This window comes from Phocoena phocoena, chromosome 1 (genome assembly GCF_963924675.1).
Source record: "Phocoena phocoena chromosome 1, mPhoPho1.1, whole genome shotgun sequence".
Classification (NCBI taxonomy): domain Eukaryota; kingdom Metazoa; phylum Chordata; class Mammalia; order Artiodactyla; family Phocoenidae; genus Phocoena; species Phocoena phocoena.
The window spans coordinates 78,674,033-78,701,563 of NC_089219.1; the positions used below are offsets into that span (position 1 = coordinate 78,674,033).

General features: G+C 36.2%; 1 protein-coding gene and 1 non-coding gene across 2 annotated transcripts; both read right to left on the reverse strand.

Annotated features, from left to right (window-relative positions):
• Nucleotides 1-200: 200 nt before the first annotated feature.
• On the reverse strand, nt 201-27,531 carry GTF2B (general transcription factor IIB). Its single transcript, XM_065890099.1, has 7 exons — nt 27,449-27,531; nt 23,317-23,423; nt 6,918-7,051; nt 4,533-4,679; nt 4,278-4,407; nt 2,814-3,095; nt 201-619 (listed from the first exon to the last, which is right to left on the reverse strand). The coding sequence occupies exons 1-7, from the start codon at nt 27,463-27,465 to the stop codon at nt 486-488; spliced, it is 951 nt and encodes a 316-aa protein (XP_065746171.1). The 5' UTR covers nt 27,466-27,531; the 3' UTR covers nt 201-485.
• TRNAR-CCU (transfer RNA arginine (anticodon CCU)) lies at nt 9,882-9,954 on the reverse strand. Its single transcript has one exon. It is a non-coding gene; the product is annotated as a tRNA-Arg (tRNA).

Consider the following 27,531-nt stretch of genomic DNA (forward strand, 5'->3'; position numbering starts at 1 on the left):
CTGCAAACTAAATATGTTCAACAGTGGTTCCTCAAAAGCCTGTTATTTCCATAACTTTATTAAAATAAGAAAATTAAATATATTTGAAAAAATAATGGAAAACAAGGACCTCTATCAGCTTCATTAGCTACAATATGCATTATTTGTAATTATAAATTATATAAATTATAAATTACATGTAACATAACTGTAACAAAACCTTTAGTTTTGAAAAACGTTTTATTCAAGAATTATGTAATTTCAAATATCTTCCAAAATACAGTTTCCTAGATTGCTACAAAAGAAAGCAAACTGAATAAGAAATTTCATTAAATATGTTTCACTAGTATATACATATGAATGCCAAGCAATTAATATTTAGCCCTGGAATGCGTACCATGTCTTTCGTTTTTCCTTATTAAAGGCTCAATCCAGCAGTTTGTATAGGCTATGTACAACAGGCAAAAGTTCAGTGTTCATAGGAGTTTCACATTAGCTGCCTCAATTTATAGCTGTGGTAGTTTGTCCACAGGGGTGTCAAATTTGAAGTCTGTAGGAAACAGATCTGGGGCCCGAGGATAGATTAGCCTGTAGGACTGTCTGATTGTAACATCAGCAACACCAGCAATATCTCCAATTTCTAAAAGACAAAAATCAAAATATTAAGTTTAACTTCCATCCTACCTCCCCTTCTACTACCTGCATTTGTGAGACATGGTACTATAAAACGTCTTAAGTGAAAAAGAAAACAAAAATATTTTCAAAAACTAAAAAGTAGAAAGCAGGGCTACAGTAACAACAATAATAATGGTATTAGTACTTTTCGCAAAGCATTGTCGAATTAGTTTAAAAGGTTTACTATACAGAAAACGTTTAAACAGTGCTCAAGGCATAGCACTATGTGTGATAGCTATTATACTGCTCATTGTATTTAGAACTGACTTCTTCACAATAAATTTTTTTGAGGATCACAGAATCTATGAATACATTCCTGTAAAGAAATTCACTTTATTAGTTCTGTGTTTAAAAGTTCCCCTGCAACGTCTCCCCTAGCTAAACCTCTATTAAGAGGTTCTTGTTAGGTTACAACCAAAATGGGATCATGTTGGTATTTTTCTTTTTTAAAAAAATATTTATTTATTTGGCTGCTCTGGGTCTTAGTTGCAGCACGTGGGATCTTCGTTGCTGCGTGCAGGATCTTTAGTTGTGACATGTATGATGATCTAGTTCCCTGACTAGGGATCGAACCCAGGCCCCCTACATTGGGAGCTTGGAGTCTTAACCACTGGACCACCAGGGATGTCCCTATAAGTATTTTTCTACAGCCTCTTTTTTCTACTTAACATATCTGAGGTCAAACAGCTGTATATTATAGCATGATATAGATGTTTTTCACTATTATAAACACATAATTGAGCACATATATTGAGCTCACATGAGTTATTTCTACAGTCTATTACAGAATCCAAGGATCCACTTTTACCATTCAAAGTCAGTGTCGTATTTTCCTTCCATTTTTTAAACCAAGTCCCAAAGGACTGCCACTTGACAATTATTTGGTTAGTTATACTTAATCAAAATAGATTTTTTAAACACACCCTTTAATACAAACTCATTTTACCATCTCTTCAGAGCCAGTTCAAATCGGTGAGATTTTACAGCTTTTCAGTGTGGATGCTGCCATCAGTGCACAATTAGCTAATTTTAAATTTCCTTATCGTATGTTGCATTATATTTTTCTAGACATAAATACCAATCAATGTCAACTATGTGAATGTCAACTGGCTGCTAGGCAGCAAGTAATTTCACTACCTCACTTTTAAATTTAGAATTGACTGCTCCCTTTTCTTTATAAATCTTTTTGAGGATCATGGAACTAATTAAGGAATGCATGCTTGTAAAGAAATTCACTTAATACTTCTGCTTGAAAGTTCTACAACAGTAAATTCAAAAATAGCTGCAGAAGGTTTAACTACTTATGTTAGCATTTTCACGAAGAAACTGTGAATAGCATACAAAAGAAGAAAGAGAACAGGTTTCACAGAAAGTTAAAACTTGATGGTCAACACATATTTATAGTGTGCCTCTCTGTAGGGTACCATGCCAGCCAATGAGAAACAAAGCATGGCCACCTCCTCTCAAGATTTAAAAAGTTAAGTTTTGAGGGGAAAAACAGACTATTCAAAATAACCAGGAGAATTTAGGGGGAACAAATAAAAACTTCTAAAAATGAAAAATGTACAAACTAAAATTAATTACTTAATTCAAATGAAAAAAAAGTTAAGTCTGTACACAGGGTTATGCCTCCAAATATTTTTATTTATGAGACACTTAAAATGCTGTATTTTCTTAAGTTATGATGCTAAGGAACTACCTCTTAAACATGGGCTCTAGATATTTAGTGGTGTCCCTCAGAGATATTGCAGGTTCAGTTCCAGACCACTGAAATAAAGCCAATACTGCAGTAAAGCAAATCACAGGAATTTCTGGGATTCCCAATACATATAAAATTTATATTTACACTATACTGTAGTCTATTAAATGTGCAGAAGAATTATGTCTAAAAAGATAATGCATATACCTCAACTAAAAAATACTTTATTACTAAAAAAATGCTTTTCATGGGTAAAAATGTTTTCATGGGTAAACCATCATCTGACAATTCAGAATTGCCATAAACCTTCCATTTGTTAAAAAAAAAAAAAAATGCAGTATCTGCAAAGTGCAACAGAACCAGGTAGGCCTGTACCTGCTTCGTACTTAAAATGGAAATACAATCACATACTACAGCCTTCATTAATTTCATCACTACCCTTCCTGATGAACAATCCTACCTTTTTGGGTCCTTTTCTCAGCTGATGCCTGTGAGGCCATGTAAATGGCGGCTGCTGCCACAGATATTGGGCTCCTTCCAGGAACCAAGTCCAACTCCACAGCTTTACGGGCTATATGTGTAGCTGCCATCTGTACTTGTTTAGGAAGACAAAGGTTGGAACAAAACCTGGACATGAAGTCCCCAGTTGTAATCAGATCCACACTGGTTTCTAAAGCTTTCAAAATAAGTTTAAAACATCGACCGATTTCTTTCTTAGAAATTCGTGATACGGCACATATTTCTAAAAAGAGAATAAAAGTAAATAAATAAATCCACATAGGCCATGTAGTTCACTGTAAAATCTATCATTTCTGATTATAAAAGTAATATATTCTAATTGCAAAATTCAATCATGCCTTAAAGATCAATCTCTAATCCTCTCAGTGATACTTCTCATAGAGCTAATTTAAAATTTCTGTTAATTTAAATGTTTATTACACTTAAAAGAAGTTTTTAAAAAGTTAAATGTAGGTTTTAATATTTCAAAATATTAACTTCTCTTAAGTTTCAATTCATGCAAGTTTCTTCAACCAATCAAAAACTTCTTTGATATTTATGTATTAATCTGTTATAAGGAGTATGTCAAGAAGATGAAAGAAAGTACTCAAACTAAAGAAGGTTTCTCAAGTTACACAATTTCATACGTACATGCAATCCCTGAGATTACAGGCTATAGAAAAATGAGATCAAATATTTGACCCTGTTATTCTAAAAATTCATCTACCACTTTCAGAATAAATTTAACAAAAGCCTTAGTTTTAGCTGTAATAACCCAAAAGGTGGTAATGATAATGGTCACTGCCTCTTCACTCTGACACAAGAAAACGTAAAAAATATTCATGGATGAATGAAGGGTAATTATAGTCTTAAGCTAAAATGTGTAAGTATCACAGCAACACTGTGAATAAGCTGTAATGTTTTCATGGGTAAACTAAAAATTAGATGAAAAACACTGGTTCTTGCAAAGCCTCCAACCGAAGTGTGAAAATACAAACTGTCTAACTCATGAGAAAAAGTTTCGTTCATGCTTTCTAAGGCTTGACTCCCTCACCTGTAGAGACCTGTGCTGGGAGCGGAAACTTTTCTGTGCATCCAGTGTACAGACTTACTACAAAGGCTTCTGATGCCAGGCCTCAAAGCGCACAAGATATAGTCAGAAGATCCTACTAGCAAAGAACAGAGGGCATACATGGACTAACATGACTTTACATGGGAAATAGCCTGAAAAGAACATGATCAGTATGATCACAAGAATTTTTGTCAAGGAATAAAATAAGGTGGTGTTTAGAAAGGTACTTAGGTGGATTACTGTATGTAACCAGGAAGACATGATTTATCTACCTATTGTCAAAACTGCTTGACTTTGGTCTGTCACTTTAATATGAAATAGATAACATTTATATCTAAGCAACTAAAAACTTACCTTTAAATGTCCTAGGAACTCCTTCCTGTCTGCAGGCAATATAGAGACAAGCAGAAGCTATGGCATCATTAGCCCTTCCCTTCAGGCTCTTCTGTTCATACACTTGCTTGAACAGATTATTTGTTCGATCCTTCAAGGCAGAGAAACTAAGTTTAATTAATTCTAGGCCATTTAATTAGCCACAATAGCAAAATTTCATGTTTTCACTAAATTATGCTAAGTCAAAGCCAGCATGGCTTAAAGACAAGAACTTACAACTATATTTCGAGGGAGGTTGATTCTGTCTGCCATGGTAGTGATTTCTTTGAATGCATTCATCATTGCCCGATCAGAACTACTCATGGTTCTCCTATTCTGATACTTAGAATTACCGAATTCATCAAAACTTGCAGCTCCTGTACCCTATAAAACAAAGTTTTATAACTTTACGCAAAAAACTTTGAAAACCTGAATGAACAATTTCTAAGAAAACTTAACTTATACAATCTGACTCCATATTACCCAAGAAATCTACCCTGAGCAACCCCTCTATTCCTCAAAAGGAAAAGTACCAGGTTAAGATGGTTTTAAAGAGGTTTTCTAGCAAATACTTTAAATGTAAATGTATTATTAGAAAATCTAATAATATAAACCATCATATTAATAGACCTAGGAGAAAAGTCACATGATAATCTCCAAAGGTGCTTTAAAAAGTTAAGCAAACAAAACTCCCAAGTCCAAAGCCAGCACAATGATTAATGAAGAAACATTAGCAGCATTACCACTGAAGTCAGAAGACAAAAACACCTCCTACCACTACCATTTTCTAACACTGTACTAGAAAAACTAACCAACATGATGTAATTTTAATTATATAATGTTATTATATAACAATTATATTAATTACATTAGTATAATTATATTAAAACTCAGCAAGAGAAAGATTAGAAGTACAAATTTGAGACAGAATTGATAAACTATTTGCAGATACTACCTTTGTATTTACCTAGAATACTCAAGAAAATCACTCAAACTGCTATAAATAATAAGAGAATTCATTAGAGGGCAAGTTCAAAATTAACAAATAGAAATCAACAGCCTACATATGTGTAATCAACCAGTTAGAAGATGAAAGAAAAAGCTGCAACTACAACAGCAACAAAAAAGATAAAATATCTAGGGATCAACTTAAGAAACATGCAAGACCTTGATGAAGAAAACTTTAAAACATCCACTGAAGGACACATATGACCTAAGGAAATGGAAACGCATACTATATTTCTGGATAACAAGATTTTTTCCTTAAGAAGTCAATTTTCCCTAAGGCAATTTGCAAATCTAACAAAACTGAGTGAAAATAATACCCAAGTTTTGTTTTTTGTTTTTAAACTAAACAAAGTTATCCTAACTTTAAATGGAAAAGACAAGTGAAAAAAATGCTGAAAAAGGACAATAAAGCCAGGTATCAGAACAGTGTGGGGTGGCATTGGACTAACTAGACCAGGTTAGAGAAAGCATGCAAAGTCCAGAAATATCCCCAAATACATTCAGAAATTTAACATATGACAAATGTACCATCTTAAAAAATTTCTTTGCCATACAGGCATAAACAACTTTCAAAAGAAACAGGAGAACCTAATAGTGGTTACCTGTTCTGACAGGGAAAGGGGGCTGCAACAGAAACAGAGTTTAGGGGTCAAGGGTGAGGAAAAACCACTGTGGTTTTTTTTACATGTTTTTTTTGAATCATGTATTTCCTATTGAAAAAAATTAAACATTAAAAAAGTCACAGCATTAATTAGTTGCAATCTTAAACATTTAAAACTGCCCTTAGTATACTTTCTTCCAGCCTGTAAAGCTAAAGCAAACACAGAAACCTCCTACTTTAAAATATTTCTGAATATTATAAACTTTTTAAATTAGCCTACACCATTTTTCAAACTTAATATGTAATTTATAGACCATGAAAAAATAATGACCTACTTTTGAATACTTTCTTAAAAATAGACTATGCAGTAATACAGATTCAGTCCTAAAATAGCATACACTTCCTTGATGAGTCCTTTGGAATAATGCCACTACTACTTCCAATTCAGATAACAGAACAAAAAAACAGCCAGGCTGCCAGGAAGATTATGCTCCTGCTTTATATAATAGCAGCAGGTACCATTTATTGAACACATTCTACACACTACATGTGTTATAGATACTTCACATACATTCCCATGTAACCCTCAATATCTCTATAAAGTAATATTATTCTCACTTTACTGATGAGGAAAGTAAATTCACCAATATTAGAAAGTAGTCTATACTGAGATCCAATTTATCTTAGGTGGTATCGAGGGAAAAGAGAAAACATTCATATTCAAGGAACATGTCAATATGAACTCAAAGAACATACTACACTCAATTTTTTGTGCAAAACTGCTTCATGAAAACAAGGGCCTGAGATACAAAGAGTCTGTAACTTCAATCTATTGGTCTCCCATTTAAGATGGAAGAAATGCATAAGGCAACCATCATTCACAATAGTAGTACTGGCAAATCTTATTCTCAGATCAAGATTACTCACTGGGGCAGACTGATACTTTTGCAAAGTTCCCAAACAGGTCTTTAGTCAGTCTGCACCTGGTACTTCCTGCCAAATGGATTTATTACCTTGCCAATCATAGTAGACAAATCTCCATCACTCAGAAGAGGATTCTGAGAATCTCCAACTCGAGATGGATCTTTTGTTGCTTTATCATTGCTGAAAGTTCTCCACTCAGATCCTACATCGATAACCCGGTCACCTGAGAATATAAGTGCAAGTCTAAATTGTTTTGTCAAGATGGGATTTATTTAATGCTGCTTAATGCCCAACTCGGCCCTACTATTCCCAGAAAATCTCAACACAAACATCAGGTTTCAGCTTAAGTATCCTGTTTCAGGCATTTGTCCTATAGCATTCCTATTGTGCCAGTCCAATAATAACCCTCTTTAAACATTATGCTATGATTAATCATATTCTAACTCCTGGAACAAAGAATTAGTCAAAATAAGGACAAATAGCAAAATAAAGCTATTCATATGTGATGCAAAGATAAAGTAATATAACCATGAAGAACCAAAATGTGCAACAGGCATGGAAAAAAACAGAAAACACTATTCACAATGGTATTAATACACATAGTTTAACATTTAAAAAATTACAAAGTTTTCATGGGCAACGCTCTGCAAAGATCTAAGCCTAAGGGTATGTTTTAGTAACTATTTGATGAGAAAATATTTGGGGCCAAATAATTCATACAGAATAAACTTTAAGCCTAGAAATCAGTAAACAAGAAGCCAGACATGGGTAGATCTGGTGTAGATTACTGCTTTGGGGGGAATGCTCAATGGCTGGTAACACCTCCAACCACAGACAAGAGTTAACATGAACACACGCATATGCTAGTGATTGTGCCCTCTGTAAATGTTCTCTTTCAATACTGAAAGCCTTATAAAAGGTAGGTACCACTTTTATTGCTACACTAGAAATAAAACTAATTTGCCAAAGATCACACAGCTAAAACTGAAACACGAATGGGATTCCAAAATCTGTTGTATACTGCATTCGTAAAACATGAGCTTTTCCACCAGCTGTGATAAAACTGAAAGCAGGAACCAGATCATTTTCATCTGTGCCTATACACAACAAACAGAAAGGAGAAAGGAATGGCAGAAGTAAGTTACCTCAGTAGTTAAAAGTCTGGTATTCGTAGAGAACAAAAGTAGGAATACCAAGGGAGGCGGGTGAATTGCGAGACTGGGATTGATTTATATACACTACTATGTATAAAACAGATAAATGATGAGAACCTACTGTATAGCACAGGGAAATCTACTTGGTGCTCTGTGATGACCTAAATGGGAAGGAAATCCAAAAAAGAGGGCATATATGTATACACATGGCTGATTCACTTTGCTGTACAGCAGAAACTGACAGAGCAATGTAAAGCAACTATACTCCAATAAAAAAATAAATAAGGAAGGAATTAAAAAAAATAAGTCTGGTATTGACAGTCAATTAATATAATGGTTAACAGTGTGGACTCTTGCTGCTTAGCTTTGGACAAATTTCCTCATTTCTGTGCCTTCACTTCCTCAGCTTTAAATTTCCCCAATAACCTCATTTTAAAGATTTAAACATTAAATAAGCTCATACAGGTTCAGTACACATGAAGTGCTTAAAAACCAGTTCAAAGTAAGTTGTTTGGTATTAGCTATTTATAAGCTATAAAAATAATAAGATAACAAACATTCTGACATTTTGACATTCATTCTGAATAAGAAGAGCACCAGTTGTAAAATATTAATCTCCATATTAGACTTTTACAGGATCAATATCAGAGTGCTTTGCTGCAGTATTTGATCAGTAGGATCAGTAGGACAGCAAAGGAGGCAGGGAGAGAACAGAAGGAAGGAACTACACGTAGATTGTGCTACATCTTCTAAACGTTTTTATATATGGTATGTTAACTAAAATGCTTATAAAATAGAGTACAGTGATCTGATCTTAGTGTTATATTTAAGGAAACAGGTAAATACACAACAGAATCATTCATTCCTGATGGTTTTGGGAAAATCTGTTTTTCTCTGAACGCTCAGGTCACTTGGGAATAACCAGATCTCACTTGGACTATCGTGTGTCCCTGTCACTAGGGAACTGGGATAGAGCTAGGATCCCCATTTGCCATACCTTATGCAGTAAGAATGACCAAGGAAAGCAGAAGCAGGGAGATCAGTTTAGGCAACTTCTGTGGATCAGAGATTGGGCAGGTGGCCCAAAATAAGGAGAAAAAGTTAAATTGATGGGATGGTCATGATGAATTTCTCTGCTTCCTTCTCATAAAAGCAAACATCACTAAACTTGGGAAGCAATTCTAATTACATAAATTAATAATGATTTTTGAAACTTACCTGAAAGAAACATAAAATCTGTAACTGTGCACTGAACTTTACTATAATACTAATAAGCAAGGCCCATGTCTCCAAGAGACCACTCTAAAGAGACTGACTTTTCTTCCTTTTTACAGAATAGCTGCTTACAAAAAATAGTTACATAAGCAAAACAAAATTACCTGTATTACCAACACCCAAAGACAGCCACTGTAAATATTCTGGCATATATTCTTTCTGTCTTTTCATTCATGTGTATATATATATATATATATATATATATATATATTTTGTAAGATTAAAACTATATAATATTGTGCCTATTCCACTACAAGCTCTTTTCACTAAATTTCTATCAAAACACCAAAACAAGATTTTTATTTTTTATTTTTTTATTTTTTTTTTGCGGTACGCGGGCCTCTCACTGTTGCGGCCTCTCCCGTTGCGGAGCACAGGCTCTGGGTGCACAGGCCCAGCAGCCATGGCTCACGGGCCCAGCCGCTCCGCAGCATGTGGGATCTTCCCGGACTGGGGCACAAATCCGTGTCCCCTGCATCGGCAGGCAGACTCTCAACCACTGCACCACCAGGGAAGCCCCGATTTTTATTTTTTGAAAATATTTATTTTTATTATTTATTTATTTGGCTGTGTCGTGTCTTAGTTGTGGCATGCGGGATCTTAGTTTCGGCATGCGAGATCTAGTTCCCCGACCAGGGATTGAACCTGGGCCCCCTGCATTAGGAGTCCAGAGTCTTAACCACTGGACCACCAGGGAAGTCCCCCAAAACAAGATTTTTAGACAAAGTTTAGTCCCTTTAATAGCATCTACTGATCAAAGTGATACCACAGTGTCTCCATGCTTCATGTTTTCAAAGGGAGAAAAGTGAATCCAACTTTCCTAGTCAGTGAAATGAAAACACAAATGTACACAAAACAAAAAACTACTGTGGCCTTCAAATCTACAGTTACTTAATAAATTTAAGTTAAAAAAAAATCAAATGTCATCATTAACTTTTAATATCTTAATTAACACAATGGCTGTATTAAGAGAATATTTTAGGGACTTTCCTGGTGGTGCAGTGGTTAACAATCCTCCTGCCAAAGCAGGGGACACAGGTTTGAGCCCTGCTCTGGGAAGATCTCACATGCCGCGGAGCAACTAAGCCTGTGTGCCACAACTACTGAGCCTGCGCTCTAGAGACCACTAAGCCACAACTACCGAAGCCCGCACACCTAGAGCCCATGTTACGCAACAAAGAGAAGCAACCGCAATGAGAATCCCATGCACCACAAGGAAGAGCAGCCCCCCACTCGCTGCAACTAGAGAAAGCGCGCACGCAGCAACAAAAACCCAACGCAGCCAAGCAGAAACTTAACACACCATTGCAAAGAAATTATACGCCAATAAAGATGTTAAAATTTTTTTAATTAATTTTTAAAAAAGAGGATATCTTTACTAACTCACATCTTTTAAGTCTCTCTGGGACTCTAAATATGATAAAATATTAGTTAGCCAACATGCTTCATTTCACAGCATTTTCCTTTTGGCCCAAAAGTAACTTACCATGAGTTTCTTTTAGTGCTTGCTTTGTACTGCCTCAAAAAAGACAAGCTGGATTAGGGAGAAAATAAATTTTAAAAAAAGCTGGCCTAGGATAGTATAAATAGAAAGACCAGAACTGGGTAGTGATGTAATTTTTCCACATACGTGGGAATGATCTACATGACTCATTCAACAATCTGTGGTTTGTGCTAAGAGCTATTCCCTCTTTTTATATGTTACTGCTCAAAACATAGCATTTGTAAAAAATAAAATTTCCAAAATAACTCAAAAAGCACATCGTGAAACTACAACTAGACCACCAGATTAAGTGCATGAGTAACAAGAAATAGGGCAGATCATTCAGAAAAAAAGTCAGAATACATAAAGGATTTTCTTGGAAAACATCTAAATGGTCGCACTTTTAAAAGCTGCTCTGGAAGGAAACTGCATTACAGAATTTTTCAAGGAGTAAGTGTACAAGGCAGCCATACTGTTTGGGCATAATCAACCTTTGACAAGAAGTTGCCTGCCAATTAGCACATGTGCACATAACACACAACCTCACAAAGCCTTCCATGTTCTAGAAACAGAGAAACATGCCAACTTTCACCAGTTCCTTTCTTAACCACACACTGATTTTTGTAAAATTAACACCAGATAGAAAGTCTATATATAAAGGTTTTTAATAGCCAAAATCATAGCAGGACTGTTATGTACATAATAGCACTACTCCTCCCTCCATCTATAGAGTATGATCTCTAACACTCTGATCAAGTTCCCCATCCAAAAAGGTAAACAGATTCAATATGTACATCTAGGTATTACACACATGCACAGTTCTCAATCCACATATCAGTGGTGTCTAAAGAGTATTAACTAAGATATTACACTATATTCTACAACAATGAGTTTCATCTATTTTTTCAAGAAGAAATTGAGAATAATTGCCAAAATCATTCACACCAGTTTAAAACTGTTCAACCTTATGATCTGGCAATTCCACTCCTAAGTATTTGCCTACAAAAATCTCACACAAGAATATGGGACTTCCCTGCTGGTCCAGGGGTTAAGAATCTGCCTTCCAATGCAGGGGACACAGGTTCAGTCCCTGGTTGGGCAACTAAGCCCGTGAACCCCATCTACTGAGCCTGAGCACCACAACTAGAGAGCCCGCGCGCTCTGGAGCCCGAGCATCACAACGAGAGAGAAGCCCACGCACCACAACGAAGAGCCCGCACGCAGCAACCAAGACCTGACACAGCCAGATATAATAAATAAATATTTTTTAGAAAGTCTCATACAGGGCTTCCCTGGTGGCGCAGTGGTTAAGAATCCACCTGCCAATGCAGGGGACACGAGTTTGATCCCTGGTCCAGGAAGATCCCACATGCCGTGGAGCAACTAAGCCCGTGCACCACAACTACTGAGCCTGCGCTCTACAGCCCATGAGCCACAACTACTGAGCCTGCACTCTAGAGCCCACGAGCCACAACTACTGAAGCCCATGCACCTAGAGCCCGTGCTCCGCAATAAGAGAAGTCACCACAATGAGAAGCCCCCGCACACTGCAACGAAGACCCAACACAGCCAAAAACAATAAATAAAATGAAATAAATTTATTAAAGTCTCATACAAGAATGTGCAAAGCAGTATTATTCATATTAGCTAAAAACTGGAAACCCAAATGTCCATCAATGGAAAAATGTAAACAATGGAAAACTCAGCAAGTAAACTACTAATAATGCAGTAACAAGTGCATTTCGAAAACACTATTTTGAGTAAAAAAAAAAAAGTCACACACACATAAGAAAAACCAACCATATTATATGATTTTATTTGTAGGAAGTTCAAAAACAGGCAAAACAATTTCTGAGGATAGAAATCAGTACAGGGATTGCTGGGTTGGGTTGGGTTGGGTTGGAGGTGGGGGGCGGGGTAGAGGTGACTGACTAAAAAAAGGCATAAGGGGACTTCTGAGATGAGGGAAATGGTCTAATCATGTTTTGTTTGTCTGTTTGGTTTTTTTTTTGGCTGCATCATGAGGCTTGCAGGATCTTAGTTCCCTGACCAGGGATAGAACCCGTGCCCCCTGCAGTGGAAGCCCAGAGTCTTAATCACTGGACTGCCAGGAACTCCCTAAATATCTTGATTAGTGTGTTGGTTACACCAGTATATGCAATGACAAAATTTAAACCATACATTTGGGATCTTTGAATCTTATTGTCTGCAATTATACCTTAATAAACTAAAAATTAAAATTCACCCCCACCAAAATACTGTTGAATTTGAATTAAACTGTATCAAACCTATACACTTTGGAGGGAGTGACAGAACAATTTTTATCTATCTTCTTGAACAAGGGAATACTCTTTCTCAAGGTCTTCTTTCAGATTACATGTATGTCACATTTAGACCTTTTTGTTGTTAAGAATCTCATTTTCTAACTAGTAATTGCTATAGTATTTTATATGCTTATATTCAACCACTTTTAACCAGTGGTTTTAATTCAACCACTTTTATATGCTTATATTCAACCACTTTTATAGTCTATTAATTTTAAACAATTGATCTGAATAGGGACTTCCCTGGTGGCACAGTGGTTAAGAATCTACCTGCCAATGCAGGGGACACGCATTCAAGCCCTGGTCCGGAGCAACTAAGCCCATGTGCCACAACTACTGAGCCTGCGCTCTAGAGCCCGCGAGCCACAATTACTGAGCCCAAGTGCCACAACTACTGAAGCCCAGGTGCCTAGAGCCCGTGCTCTGCAACAAGAGAAGCCACCGCAGCGAGAAGCCTGTGCACTGCAACGAAGAGTAGCCCCTGCTCGCCGCAACTAGAGAAAGCCCGTGCACAGCAACGAAAGCCCAACACAACCAAAAATAAATTAATTTTTTTTAAAAAAAGAGAATACTTTATCTTTACTAACTCACATCTTTTAAGTCTCTCTAGAACTCTAAAGATAAAGTATTAGTTAGCCAACATGCTTCATTTCATAACATTTTCCTTTTGGCCCCAAAGTAACTTAGCATGAGTTTCTTTTAGTGTTTGCTTTGTACTGCCTCAAAAAAGACAAGCTGGATTAGGGAGGAAAAAAAAAAAAAAAAGCTGGCCGAGGATGGTATGAATAGAAAGCCCAGGACTGCTTTCTATGCAGTCCTTATTCAAGATGATGGAATTCCTACCACTTGAGACATGCCAGTCACCATGCTAGGGAAACAGGTATCTAATAGTAACATTTCTACTCACATACCATTGGCCAAAGCCAGTCAAGTGGTGATGTTTAACTTCAAATGGAGTGGGGAAATACAATTGTACCATGTGGCCCAAAAGAGAAGAACCAGAAATATCAGGGAATAGTCATCACTACTGTTCCACATGACAATTAGCAAATAAAACTCAGCTTTGTATTTTTGTGGATTTATGTATAAATTTATTTTAGAAAGATTGTTCTATGACCTCCTTTCTGTGTCACAAGACAAACAGGAATCAGACTTAACTTCATTGTATTCCATCAATAAAATTTTAGGTCCCTTCAAAGTAATGTTTTTACTGGTTGGTTGCTTGCAAATTTTTATTAATAAAACTTTTTAAATGTTAAAAGGATACATTCCCCAGTGGTGCGTGGGAATCTTGATGTGCAACCCTAAGGGTCTTCTGTGAGGAATGTCAAGTTTTCTTCTATTGCACCTTTAATATTTTATCATATTCAGCTGGATCTTCAAGTAGTACCATAGTGGCTATCTTGTCTTTACCACTTTCCAAAATTCACTCTTTATATTCTCAGGTTTGTTTTCTGTTTTACTGATTCAATTTTCTAGAATGTTAAGTCAGCTCATTGCTATCTAAACAGTTTTACTGTGTTTGTCTCCTTGTACTATCTTCTTTATTTCTGACCACTTTTAATAGAAACATTAAGGAAGCTTTATTTCACTGATCAGAAAAAGCAGTTATTTTCTATAACTTTTTTCTAGTAAACTGTATCAGAAGCAGAATTTTCTGTTAAGTCCATAGGACCACTGTTCCTCTTTACTGTAGTTTGTATTCAAAAGCCTCAGGCTGATGTTTATGCTTATTCATCCTGTAATAAAGAATTATCAATCCAAGTCCAGTGGTGGCAGTGATGTTGGAAAACCTTCCAATCCACCACTGTTAAGTACTCTCAGCCTCTCTGGGTACTCACAAATCCCTGGCAGACAACAGAGAATCCAAACAAAAATAAACTCCCAATATGATTCCAAAAATGTATTAGGAAGGATACAGGTAGGTCTGTAATCAAAGCAAAAACAACAGCAACTTCAACAAGATGGAACTTTCTCAGGTTACCATAGTTAATAGTTTTGGATTAGTGTGACTCCCAGGCTCCTCCTATCTTTTTTGATAAGCCATCTTCATCATGACTTGCATTTTGTAGTGTATGATGGCTGCTGGTAGTTCCCTCCATCATGTCTGCATTCTAGCCAATGGGAAGGAGAAAAAGGGAGAGCACATCCCTTAGGGCAGGATCTAGAATTGCACAAATCTCTTCTACTTTACAGTGCACTCTTAGAACTTAATCAGGTGGCCATAACCAACTGGAAGGGAAGCTGGGAAATAAATACAGTCTAGCTGAGCAGCCACAGGCCCAGTGGATTCTTATTATTAAAGAAAGAGTTGGGTAATAGATACTGGAAAACAACCAGCATCTTCTGCTACAAGGAATAATGCCGTAGCAGGGGAGAGAGATAAGAAAGGATGTCCTGTAGAAACAAGGTACTTTGCTTGATGGTATAAAGGAAACAGTACACAAAGACAAATTAAACAGACATTTAACCTTCTTACCAGGCAAGCTGTAAATGGTAAATAGAACCAAAGATATTCTGTAGTACAATATTAAAATCATAATGGCTTAAGGTAGCAATTTTAACAAAGGGGAAAACTGCAGCATATCAAAAGCAGCCAGGAAGCCAATACTGAAGATAATCTGACTTTCCAACCTGACCTAGACTCAGGATATTTTTGTTTTCTGTTTATTATTGTAAATTAATAAAGAAATTTTAAAAAAAATATTTATTTGGTTGTGTGGGGTCTTAGTTGCAGCAGGCAGGCTCCTTAGTTGTGGCATTTGAACTCTTAGTTGTGACATGCATGTGGGATCTAGTTCCCTGACCAGGGATCGAACCCAGGCCCCCTGCATTGGGAGCGTGGAGTCTTATTCACCATGCCACCAGGGAAGTCCCAATAAAGGAATTTTTAAAAAGGGAATATTAAGAGGAACTGGGCAGAATTTCAATTCTTTCTGCCATCTTTTAAGCATTTTGGCATACCACCTTTGGTAGAGAATTCAGAAGTAAGAGTCTTAGAACAATATCCCCCAAGCTACTTGTTTTCATAGGCTAGATTTATCTAAAATCATTTAGTTTAAAACTACAGAAGTTTTCAAAATGTGCTAAAACTTCAATAATCAAAATGTATTATTATTCAAGATGGATAAATCCAAAGCACTGAATTTTTTAATTAAAAAAAATCAAGGTGCTCTGGAAAACTGTTTAAGCCAACACACTGTATTTGTTAAATCTAATGCTGAAAATGAAATGCATCATTAGTTTCCACACCTTCCTCAGTCACCTAACCCTTCCTACCATTCCTTCTCACATTTCAAAGAATCCTGATTTTTAGTCTAGGGTTACTATACATTCTTATCAGAAATCTTGCATTAAAGATAATTTTGAAGGGAACTTTGATCAAGAGATATTTTATAAAGAAATACTATTAATAATATAGTCAGTCTCTAAATCAGTTTATGTTCCCACAATGTAAACTGGGTACCAACCCAAAATGAATTATTTTGATGAATTATCCACTAGAAACAAACCATATCATAAAATCCTATTTTATGATTTTATGATTTTATGTTCCCACAATGTAAACTGGGTACCAACCCAAAATGAATTATCCACCAGAAACAAACCATATCATAAAATCCTATTTATGAAACAAACCATATCATAAAATCCTATTTTATCCATGTTTAGACCATTAAAAAACAATAAAAACAAAAAAAACCCTGTACAAGTCAACAGTGTAACTACCATTAGGAAAACAGTTTGTAAAGGAAAATACATTGTAAGTTCCATCCTTGAATATGTGAACAGACCTTGCTTTTCCTGAAATATGGGCAGGTATGCAGCAAGCAGCAGCAACAGCAGCAGCAGCATCTAAGCTAAGGAGCCCTGGCTCTGGTAGAAGATGCATCTTAACTTAGTCACAATACATTTAGTCCTTCACATACTAATATTGATACTTTCAGGCCTCCATCTTACGGCACATGTTTCTTTTCCCCTCTACCTGGAATGACTTTCCCTCCATAAACCCTTACTCATTCTAATGATCATGTTTTCAATGTAAATTCAACAGTAATTTCCCTAGGAAGTCACTACTTCCTTCCTACGTGTTCTCACCAAACTTGGAAGATCTGTAGTAGAACTTTTACCATTCTTTGTTGTTTTAATTTACCTTCCTCCTTTCCACACAGTAGACAAAGAATTGGTCCATAGCTTGCTTATAGCATCTCATCTTTCTATCACTCTCCTTGACCAGCACAGTGTTTAATGGAAACATGTAGTACAAAGACCAAAGGCTTTTCAAGTCCAATAAATCTGGATTTAAGTGGCTGTGTCACTTACTAGGTGTAGAATCTTGAGCTAATTACCCAAACACTACAAGCCTCAGTTTCCCTTTCTTTAAAATCAAAAAACTACCTCAGAGTGGTTGTGTTACCCAAGTAAAATTAGTGGTTCTCTGATGCTTAAGAGAAAGTAGCATCTAAATTAAAAATTTCTGAATTAGGTAAAAAGGCTGTGTCTGAGGGCTTACAAGAGATGACAAAGCAAGAATTTTAAAGTGAATACAAATATTCCTTAATTTTAAAATATAACTTGGCTATAGTAAACTAAAGCGGAATATTTTCCTTTAGGAAACACTGCTAATGCAAATTTAAAGATGGTAATCCGATAATGTTTAAAATACTACAATTGCAGCATTAAATATGCCAGACCCATAACAATCACTAAAACACATTTTGCAATCGACTTGCTAGGAAGAATGGCATCTCAGATTTGGAATCACCCTTTTTTTCTACAAGGTTAAGAAAAAAGGAGTACTTATATCCCTAAAATACGTATCACTGAAATCTCATACTAAAATTATACTATGTATTTTATACATTATCTCATTTTATTCTTAACAATTCCTAACAAATCTGAGATGTATGGTACATGTCCTTTTGGGGGGGGTGTACTTATTTTACACATAAACAAAGTTAAGCTTGGAGAAATTATGTAACTTAACCTTAGTTACATAACTTATTAAGTAGTAGAGCCAAGTCTAGACTCCAGGGCCACTGACTCCTAGTTACCCTAGGAACTATGGACACACATAGATATCTGTCTTATAGGAATTTGCAGTCTAGGTCTGGAGACATGGGAAATACGAAAGCAAAGATGAGAAGCCTAACTGTACAGAGATCACAAAGAATGTGCCAAATTATAAAGTTTACAGGATCGATCTGTGTTTCTTAACATGTTACCAATGTATGACCTGAGCTAGGGTTTCTGGAAGTGGGGCCTGGAATCTTTTTAAACATATTTCTCAGCTAATTCTTAATGCACATTCACGTTCATGTCTCAGATTCACTAGTATAAACAATATCCAGAATGAACTTAGGAGGGGAAGGTCAAATCGACTCATTTTTCTCTTTCAAATTCATCTAAACTATTTTCCGGTATTTTCCTTATATTACTTTTTTTTTTTTCTTGCGGTACGCGGGCCTCTCACTGTGGTGGCCTCTCCCGTTGCGGAGCACAGGCTCTGGACGCGCAGGCTCTGGACGCGCAGGCCCAGGACGCGCAGGCCCAGTGGCCATGGCTCACGGGCCCAGCCGCTCTGCGGCATGTAGGATCTTCCTGGACCGGGGCACGAACCCGTGTCCCCTGCATCGGCAGGCGGACTCTCAACCACTGCGCCACCAGGGAAGCCCTCCTTATATTACTTTTAAAATCAATGGAAGAACTCCATTTTAAATGCTACACAAAAAGTGGCTTTAAGTAGAAATGATACCACTAGTTCTAAACAACACCTCATTGTGAAATCCTAATTTATAAAAGTCTTGATAACCAATTTCATGTTTTAATAGCTTACGACAGCTTACTAACCTTACACTTTGCAGCCTATAAATCATGCCCAAACAATATACAAGGTCGAACTTATGAACAAAGTGATAATCTAAATATGATTATACTGCCACCTAGTGCTCAACTTTTACAGTGTCATAATCACACAGGATTTGGGGGAAAAAACCCACACAGTGCTGTTACAGCCAACATGGTAGAAATGACAAAGTTTTGCTTTAAAAATTGGCCCTATTTTAGAGATCACTACCAATATCTTAAGGGTCACTGATGAGACAGCCAATGACAAATCATAATACTTCATATGTCTAAAATAACAATCTTATAATTCAAATACAAGAGGAAAGTCAATTAAACTATTACATGTTATAAGTAGTACTACAAACAGCTACAAAAAATTGGAAACAATCTAAATAACCTGAGAGACTAAATACTACACAACCATTTAAATACTGGGGAAAAATTAAACAGGACATCAGACATGTAACAAATTGTATTTTCCAAAGATGGCAGCAATAATATTTCCCAACCACATGTTCTTCTGCAACATGACCTTGTCACCCTCACATTGAGGGGGGGCTATATCTCCTCCCCTTCCAATCTAGGTGGGTCCTAGGGCTGCTTTGACTAATAGAATGCAGAAGTGGCCCTGTTCCAAGGCATAGCCCTTAACTACTTGAGTCCAGCTTCTGTTCTCTCTGAAAACACTTGCTCCTGGGATATTTCTCGTAGAAACCAACCACCATGTATGAAATATGACTACTCTAACACAACTATGGAGAAGCTTTAGAGGATGACAAACCTCTGTGGGGAGGTCAAGGAACAGAAAGGCATCAAAATGCAGATGAAGATGCCGTTATGGAAGTGGATCCTCCAGGTCTAGCCAGTGCCGAAACAATGGCCCAGATGAATCCTTCCCAAATTAATGACCAATAAAATTATGAGCAAAATGAAATGGTTGTTATAAGCCACTAAATTTTGAGGTGATCTGTCATGTTAATGAAACAGAAATTGGTTCCTGAAAGTACGATGTTGCTTTAAGAAAGTCCTAAAACACATGGCACTGGTTTTAAGACTGAGTGGTGGGCCTCAAGGAGTCTACCAATGAAGGTTTGAAGGACAGTGAGAACGGTGTTATTAGAGACTAAAGAAAAGGTATATTATATAAAACATATTTTTTGTATTATGAAATTCATTTAAAAAGATAATAGTAATGGACTCTCCTACTTGATAACTCAGTAGAGAGGGATAATATATGGCTCTGAAGGTAACAGTTGAGCAGTATCTAGTCTTGGGTTTAAAATTAAGGGGAGTTAGTGACAACAGGCTGCTTTAAGTTTCAAGAACATATTAAATATTAAGTAAGTACAGAGTGGTCCAAAAACAATTCTAAAAGAGTTTGTTTCTAAGGTTGTCTGGTGATTATTTAAACAGAAAGCTATTCAAAATGCTTATTCAATAAATATGTTATAATCTAAAAACTTTCAGACAATGTAAAATTTCACGGCAAGTACCATCAAACTATGTACACCAAGATTATTTATTAGGAAACACATGATGATGTTGTCTAGATATAAATCTCTATGAACATCAATATCTCAAACATGAAAGAAGCCACAAATTTTATGCCCTCAATGGACTGCAGAATATTTGTCCAGCTTAATTTCTTCCCTATTTCCATAGTATTAGAGAGAAAGGTTGAATTGAGCTGGCAACAAAGCATATGCCTTTAAACCAGCAAGATGATGCAAATCTAAATTTATTATTGATATATGACAATGATATACATGTGTGTGTGTATGTACGTATGTATATGTTATTTTTAAAATTTAGACCCATGGAATGTCATGATCAATTAAACTATTCTCAACATAATTTGACTGATGATATCCCTAGCAAAACAGAACTTTTTTAGCAGCCTCTTGCCTGCCTCCCCTTGTCTAGTCATGGAATAGATTCTTCACTTGCAGGACATCATATTACACATTTAACCGCAATATCTGTGAATATGGCTACTGTATATTTTAAATCAAGTGTTTGTTATACTTTACATCAAAAAAACCAGTATCATAAACAGGTATTTCTATATATAGAGAAGCTTAATCAGATTATATTTTTAAGTTTTCAGGTCTTAAAATTTAGCCTAGTAGGTTTAGTTAGATTGAAAAATAGTAGTTTTGATGCTGTTCAAGACTAATAATAAAGCAAAACTAAAAGAAAATTAACTTCCCTTGGTTTGATGTAACAGAAAAATGCAACTAAAAATTAAGGATTCCAAGCACAAAAAAGCAGGTAAGCCTTGAGAATTATATCTTCCTTCTCCAGTTGCTTAATTTTATTTACCCAACTAGGAAGTGAAGCTGATGGAAAGACTGGAAATATAATGCAATATTTTTGCACTACTTCTTTTTAAGTGGCTACAGAAGTTAGGAGAGCCAAGAATCTGAAATTATGTTCAGTCTTCTGTCTCTGTCTCACTCTTATATTATCAATTCAATCTTAATACTTTGGAAGAGACAGAATGCTCTCATTTAACTTAGGGGTCAGCAAACCTTTTCTTTAAAGGGCCAAAGTAAATATTTTAGGCTTTGCAGGTCAAGAGGCCAAACTGACTTATTTTTATTCTTTTATTTTTGTGAAGAAATTCTGCTGTGATGAGATATTCCACTATATATTTTCTAAATTTTCTGACCATTGTTTTCCTGAGTTAGTAGTATTGTGATAAGTGCTTAGTCTGGTAATGTCAACGTCTGTTGTATTCTTCTGGCACATCTACAGTATCACTGCATAATGAACACAATGCTTTGCCATCTAATTCAGTAACAAATAACCTACGCTCCACTGTGCCTTAAAAGCATGACATTCAGAGTTCAGCTTTTTTTCTCATTTTCATATGATGGGTATGCAATGGTAACAAAATAAATAAATAAAATGTTTCAGTATGGAGATATGCCTGGCACTCAAAAATGCTGTGGGTTTATAACTGCTTCACTGGGATTTGTAGTGCACTGAGCAGCAGTATGATGTGATGAGAGCACCACATATGGTTTCTGTTGCAGCCACTAAATTCCGCTATTGTAACATGAAAGCAGCCATAGACAATATATAAACAATTGAGTGTGGCCATGTTCCAATAAAACTTTATTTATGTGTACTGAAGTTTGAATTTGATAATATTTTCATGTGTCCCCAAAATTATTCTGATTTTTTTCAAAATTAAAAAACATAAAAGTCATTCTCAGCACACACACCATATAACAACAGGTGATAGGTCACAGTTTGCCAATCTCAGATTGAACTCATTTTATTACAAAAGACAACGGCAGGATAGAAATTTGGCTCCCATGCAGGCAGTGGAGCTAGACTGCCAGACTACTTAAACTCCAGTTTCTGCACCTCTAAAATGAAGACACCTCACAAGTGTCTCCAAGGATAAACTGAGTGAATATGTAAGTCACTTAGAACAGTGCCTAGCATATAAGTATATTAACTGTTAATGCTGCTTACTGAGCAGAATATAATTGCAAATGGATTCCGATTCCTATTAACAACTCTGTATGATTTAAAACTCCCACTGGAGGTCTGAGGCAAGCAGCCTATTTGCATGAATATTACAGATGTCCTCCAAGCAAGACACTTCCACAGTATATCACCACCCATGTTTCTGTTATACTTCCCACAATCCTACTAGCAGTTTCAACCTTGAGTATTTCAAACTTCAAGTAGTACTCCTTTTCTCAGGTGCTGGCGGCAACCCCACCATAAGAAAATTTTTGAACAGACTATCTCTATCCTAAAGTTATGCTACATATCTAGATTAGTGAGAAAGTAGAAATAAAAGTGATATTTTAAGAAGTATTATTTTGACACTAACAATTTCACACTAGAAATTCATAAACAAATCATTCTGTATGAGCAAATGAAAATTATATCATTTTTGATGACTAAAAGGCCTTGGATGAGACTCAGTACCTTTATAAAGATATACCTTTATTACTCCAAAATAAATCATGCTTATCTACCTTTATTACTCTAAAATAAATCATATTTAAATATACAAAAGTCGCAAAAGTTAGATTACATGTATTCATTATTTCATATGCACAAGAGTGCAAATGTTTAAGACTACGGATGCAGGAGACAAAGGACTAAGGGCCTTTTCTTCTGGATCAGCTATCTCAATTTGAGATGTTCCCTCCTGCCCCACATTATGAAATATATGCGTTTGTACAGACAATAAAATATGGTGTCTCTGATTTCACTCTTACTTATTTCCTTTTCTCTAATTATTTTTGTTTTACAATAAATATGAATTACCTGTAGGGGGAAAAAGTCAGAATGTATTCATTAAAAGAGAGTTTGGAAAATACACAAAAACAAAATGCCCCAAATAGTGATTTCAGTTAAAACCATAGTAACTGCTCACCTACAACCAGGCCACATTCAGGACAGATCATATCACCAGCTCTGTAGTCCTCCACTAAGATCGCATCTGGATGGTTTGGACATGTGACTCTTGGAAGAGCATCCAAACTAAATGAAAAAAAAATTTTTTTTTTTAATATCCTCCTAACCAACATGCAACAAAGTACTAATCTTTTGGGGGGGAAAAGAGGAGGATTTTGAACATTTTTCCAATAAATTTATAATACATTTACATTTATAATACATTTAAGCTAAATTCTCAAAGTAAAAATCCTAGGTTAGGTTACTTTAAATCCTAGCTAGTATTAACAGATACGATTGGAATTGTTTTTTGTAAGAACAAGTTATTGGTTTGCAGAATGGAAGGCTTTAAAAACTTAAATGGAAAACAAGTGTTTTTTTTCTTTTAACATGTAGGCTACTAAAATGTTTATAAACCTTGATTAACATAGAAATGACTAGCTACCATAATAACATGCAACATTTACACATAACCATCTGGGTTTGTGACTCTTGCCACTTATTTCTATGGTCAGATAATGAATTTCAAGTCTTTGTTTTCTACGCCCTACACACCTTAGTAATACACTTAGAATAGTACACTGAACCTAAAAGGTAAACAAACAAGGGTGGTAGAGGTGGCTAGGACCTGATGGTTTCATTTAGACCAGAACTAAGTTTGTGAGCCCTCAAGAAATTGTTTCAAGATCTACTTTTTAATCTATGTGATATTAACAATTTGTTTGATTAATTTATTTTGAAAATAAGGCAGTCTGGGGAAGACACATCAGCCTTAAATGACCTAACAGAATCAGTTCTAAAAAGCATCAAAGATATTTAACATAGATTTAGTAATTATTTCTGTGGGTGTGGCCTTACAATCACAAATGTCAGGTATCACTGAAAATAAGCCCTTTTTAAAAGTTCACCTGAAGTTAATACAGAACAAGGTTATGTTATGACCACCACAAATATACACATAAAAGACAACATCAAGCATTCTTAAAGTATGTAAATAGGTATCTGTGGTTTTGGATAAAGTTTCTCAAAGTAGCAAACAGTTCAGAATGTTAACTTTCAACATAGGTGATACCCACAGAAAAAATGATAAAGTAATCCATATTCCCAAAATTTATATATTCAGGTTAACCAGAACACATCTTGGATCTTTTCATTGCGGAAAGAGGGAATGGAGATTTGTTTTATACTCACGTTTATTCCATAAATTTCTACTATAAAAATATTTTAATAAATTATGACAAATAAAACATTAAGAAATTAGTATAAATTATTAAAGAAAACTATGTAAAAATAAAGGAAAATGTTAGTAAAGTAACAGTAATTACAAATGCATAAAATGGGCAGCCATGTGGCACACAGCATACCAAGGACTGATATATTTCATACTATTAATAAGTAGACATACTATTGTGTGCGTGTATACGTATATAAAAATGATATGGAAACATCTCAAAGATATCCTAAGTGAAAAGAGTAAGGTGGGGATTTTACAGAAAACTGAAAAAAGTATGAACTACAGTTATATGCAGTAACATGAATAAATCTCAAAATGCTGATAAAAGAAACCAGACACAGAGGAATACATATACATTTATATATAAAGTTTAAATCAGGCAAAACAAACCTATGGTGTTAGAAGTCAGGATGTGGTTACATTTAGGAAGGGGTAATGATTGAGGGCATAAAGGAGGCTTCCAGGGTGCTAATGGTATTTGATTTCTAGACCTGGGTGGTAGCTATGTGTATGTGCTCACTTTGTAATTGAACTGTACACTTAAAATGTGTGTGCTAATTTCACAAAAAAGGTAAAAAGCAAGGTAGCACACAGTGTTTATATTAGACTACTTTTTCGAAGAAGAGAGGTTAGGACTATATGCATATGTTTGTGAAACCACAGAATCACTATGAAAACACCAAGAAACTGGTTATTATGACTGCTTTGGAGAATTAGATGGCTAGGAGCTAGGGAAAGAAGGAACTGCTTTTCACTTTTCTTCTTGCTTTTCTATGATTTGCCTGTGTTACCTATCCAAAATAAAATGAAACTGTGCTCAAGCAGTCAATTTTAATGAAATTACCCACAAGGGTAATACAAAAGAGGAAGCACAGGAGTGGGGTGGTAGGGAAGTAAGGGAGAGAAACAAGAGGGAAGGAATGGAGTAAACCACCACCACTGAGATTAAAATAACTCAGGCTGCCTAAGAAGCCACATAATGCCAAACTTCACTTTATAGCTATCATGTATTAGGTGCCTACTATGTGTCTAGTACTATACATATATTATTAATCTTCATTAGCAATTCTGAAAATTAAGCATTACCTCCATTTTAAAGATTATGCTCAGAAAACGATTTTCCTAAAATCACTGAACTAATAAGTGGTGGAGTTTAGATTTTAAGTCACAACATTTGTGTTCTTCTCTGTGAAAACACCAAGCAGTTTCATAGCCTAGTCACTGTACATCTTCCTCAGGGGGAAAAAAGCTAAGGACAGAAATACTAACATTTACCTTTTTTCTCACTGGTAGAAAAACTCAACAGATGGACAGCAATGACATACATTTAAGAGCTGGACATGCCTAGAAAAAATTTACTTCAAAGAAATATTTCAAAGATTTTTTTAATGAAGAGAATAAAGGCACACAAAGGAAATGTATTCTTTTGGTAAAGAATCTATCAAGTGAATTTACTATATTTAACTATTACAACATTTCTTACAAATACCATTTCCTGTTCTATTAGATACAAAAGCTGAGCCCAAATATGACCACGTTTACCTTTCAGATCTACTGCCATGAGAGAATACAAGTCATAGATAAGTGGTTTGGGAAGCTATTTCTCCATTTACCTACAAGGAAGCCTAACCTGGCAGAGCCACACCCAGTTAGAATGACTGAGCATTCAAACACTGAATTAGCAAACAAGTGTTTACTAATTCAGTAACAAATGAACAAGTGTCCCTGGCTTTAAGAGCTGTGTCCAAGTAGTTTTAGCTAAGGCTGCCTCCACCCCCAACCTTTTAAAAATACAGTAACATAAAGCAGTAAGCCTTGGTAGTTTACCAGAAAGGGCCTGGATTTCTCCAGCTTACTATTTTGTGATAATGGCTTTCATCACGAATTCAATTCCAGAGATGATAACAAGCTCAGAAAAATTATGCCAGAGCTACCTTGCCTTCCAGAAGCTACAGAAGTTAATTTGATACTTTTAATACATGAGTTAACTAGAGGCCAAGTGTGACAACAGGAAATAGATATCTGAGACTCTACACTCTGTTCTAACACTAACCTTGGATAAGTCAACATTGGCATGACTCAGTTTACACTTACGCAAAAATCCTAACATATACCTCATAGTGGTCATGAGAGATATAATTAGGGTCTGCACACATTTTTCATATCACAGGATTAAAGGCTGTCTCTAATGGCACCGTGTGCACGTCCTGTAGATATGGGTACATCACATTTTTAAAATATAATATTAAAGAGTGACTTCCCAGCATACGTAATTTTCTGCAGGCAAGATCTTCTTCAAGAGTATGCAGACGACATCTGTAAAGAAATCTCTTAGAAGAGAACTTATCAACTCTTCAGAAATGCCCTAGCTTCCACTTCAAAAGGCCTCGGGGATGGCAGTTTCCCTCAGCCTTACCAACGCTAACGTCCCTAACTGTCTGGCTTGTCAGATCAATAGGGGCCTAAAATTAACCCTTTCCCTTTAGAGAGGAGGATTCACGGACCCTCGGGCTTGTTGAGCCACAGATAGAAAACCAAGCGTAGAAAAAATTAACAAGAAAAAAAAAGACGGGTGAAATATCCGTAAAAGACGCGAGGCCAGGGGCTGGGGACACATGACCCTTCACACGGTGGTGCCTGGGTGAGAAAACGGCCTAGGACGCTGGCGGAGAAATGCCGGCGGTTCGGTACCCCCTGCGACACCCCTGTCAGCCCTGCCTCTGGGAGTGCCTTTGTCCGGGGCGACCGGCCGGTCCTGCCGCCTCTCCCCGCACCTCCGCGGCGTTTTGCCCGACGCGGAAGTGCCGGCGGCCACCTTGCAAGCCCCCGCACTCGCCGCCCGCCCCTCAGCTGCCCAAGCTCGGCTGGACGTACTTACCGGCTGGTAGACGCCATCTTCACGGCCACTGCAATTCCAGCCACCAAGGAAGACTAACGTACCGCAAACAGGAAGAGATTGTG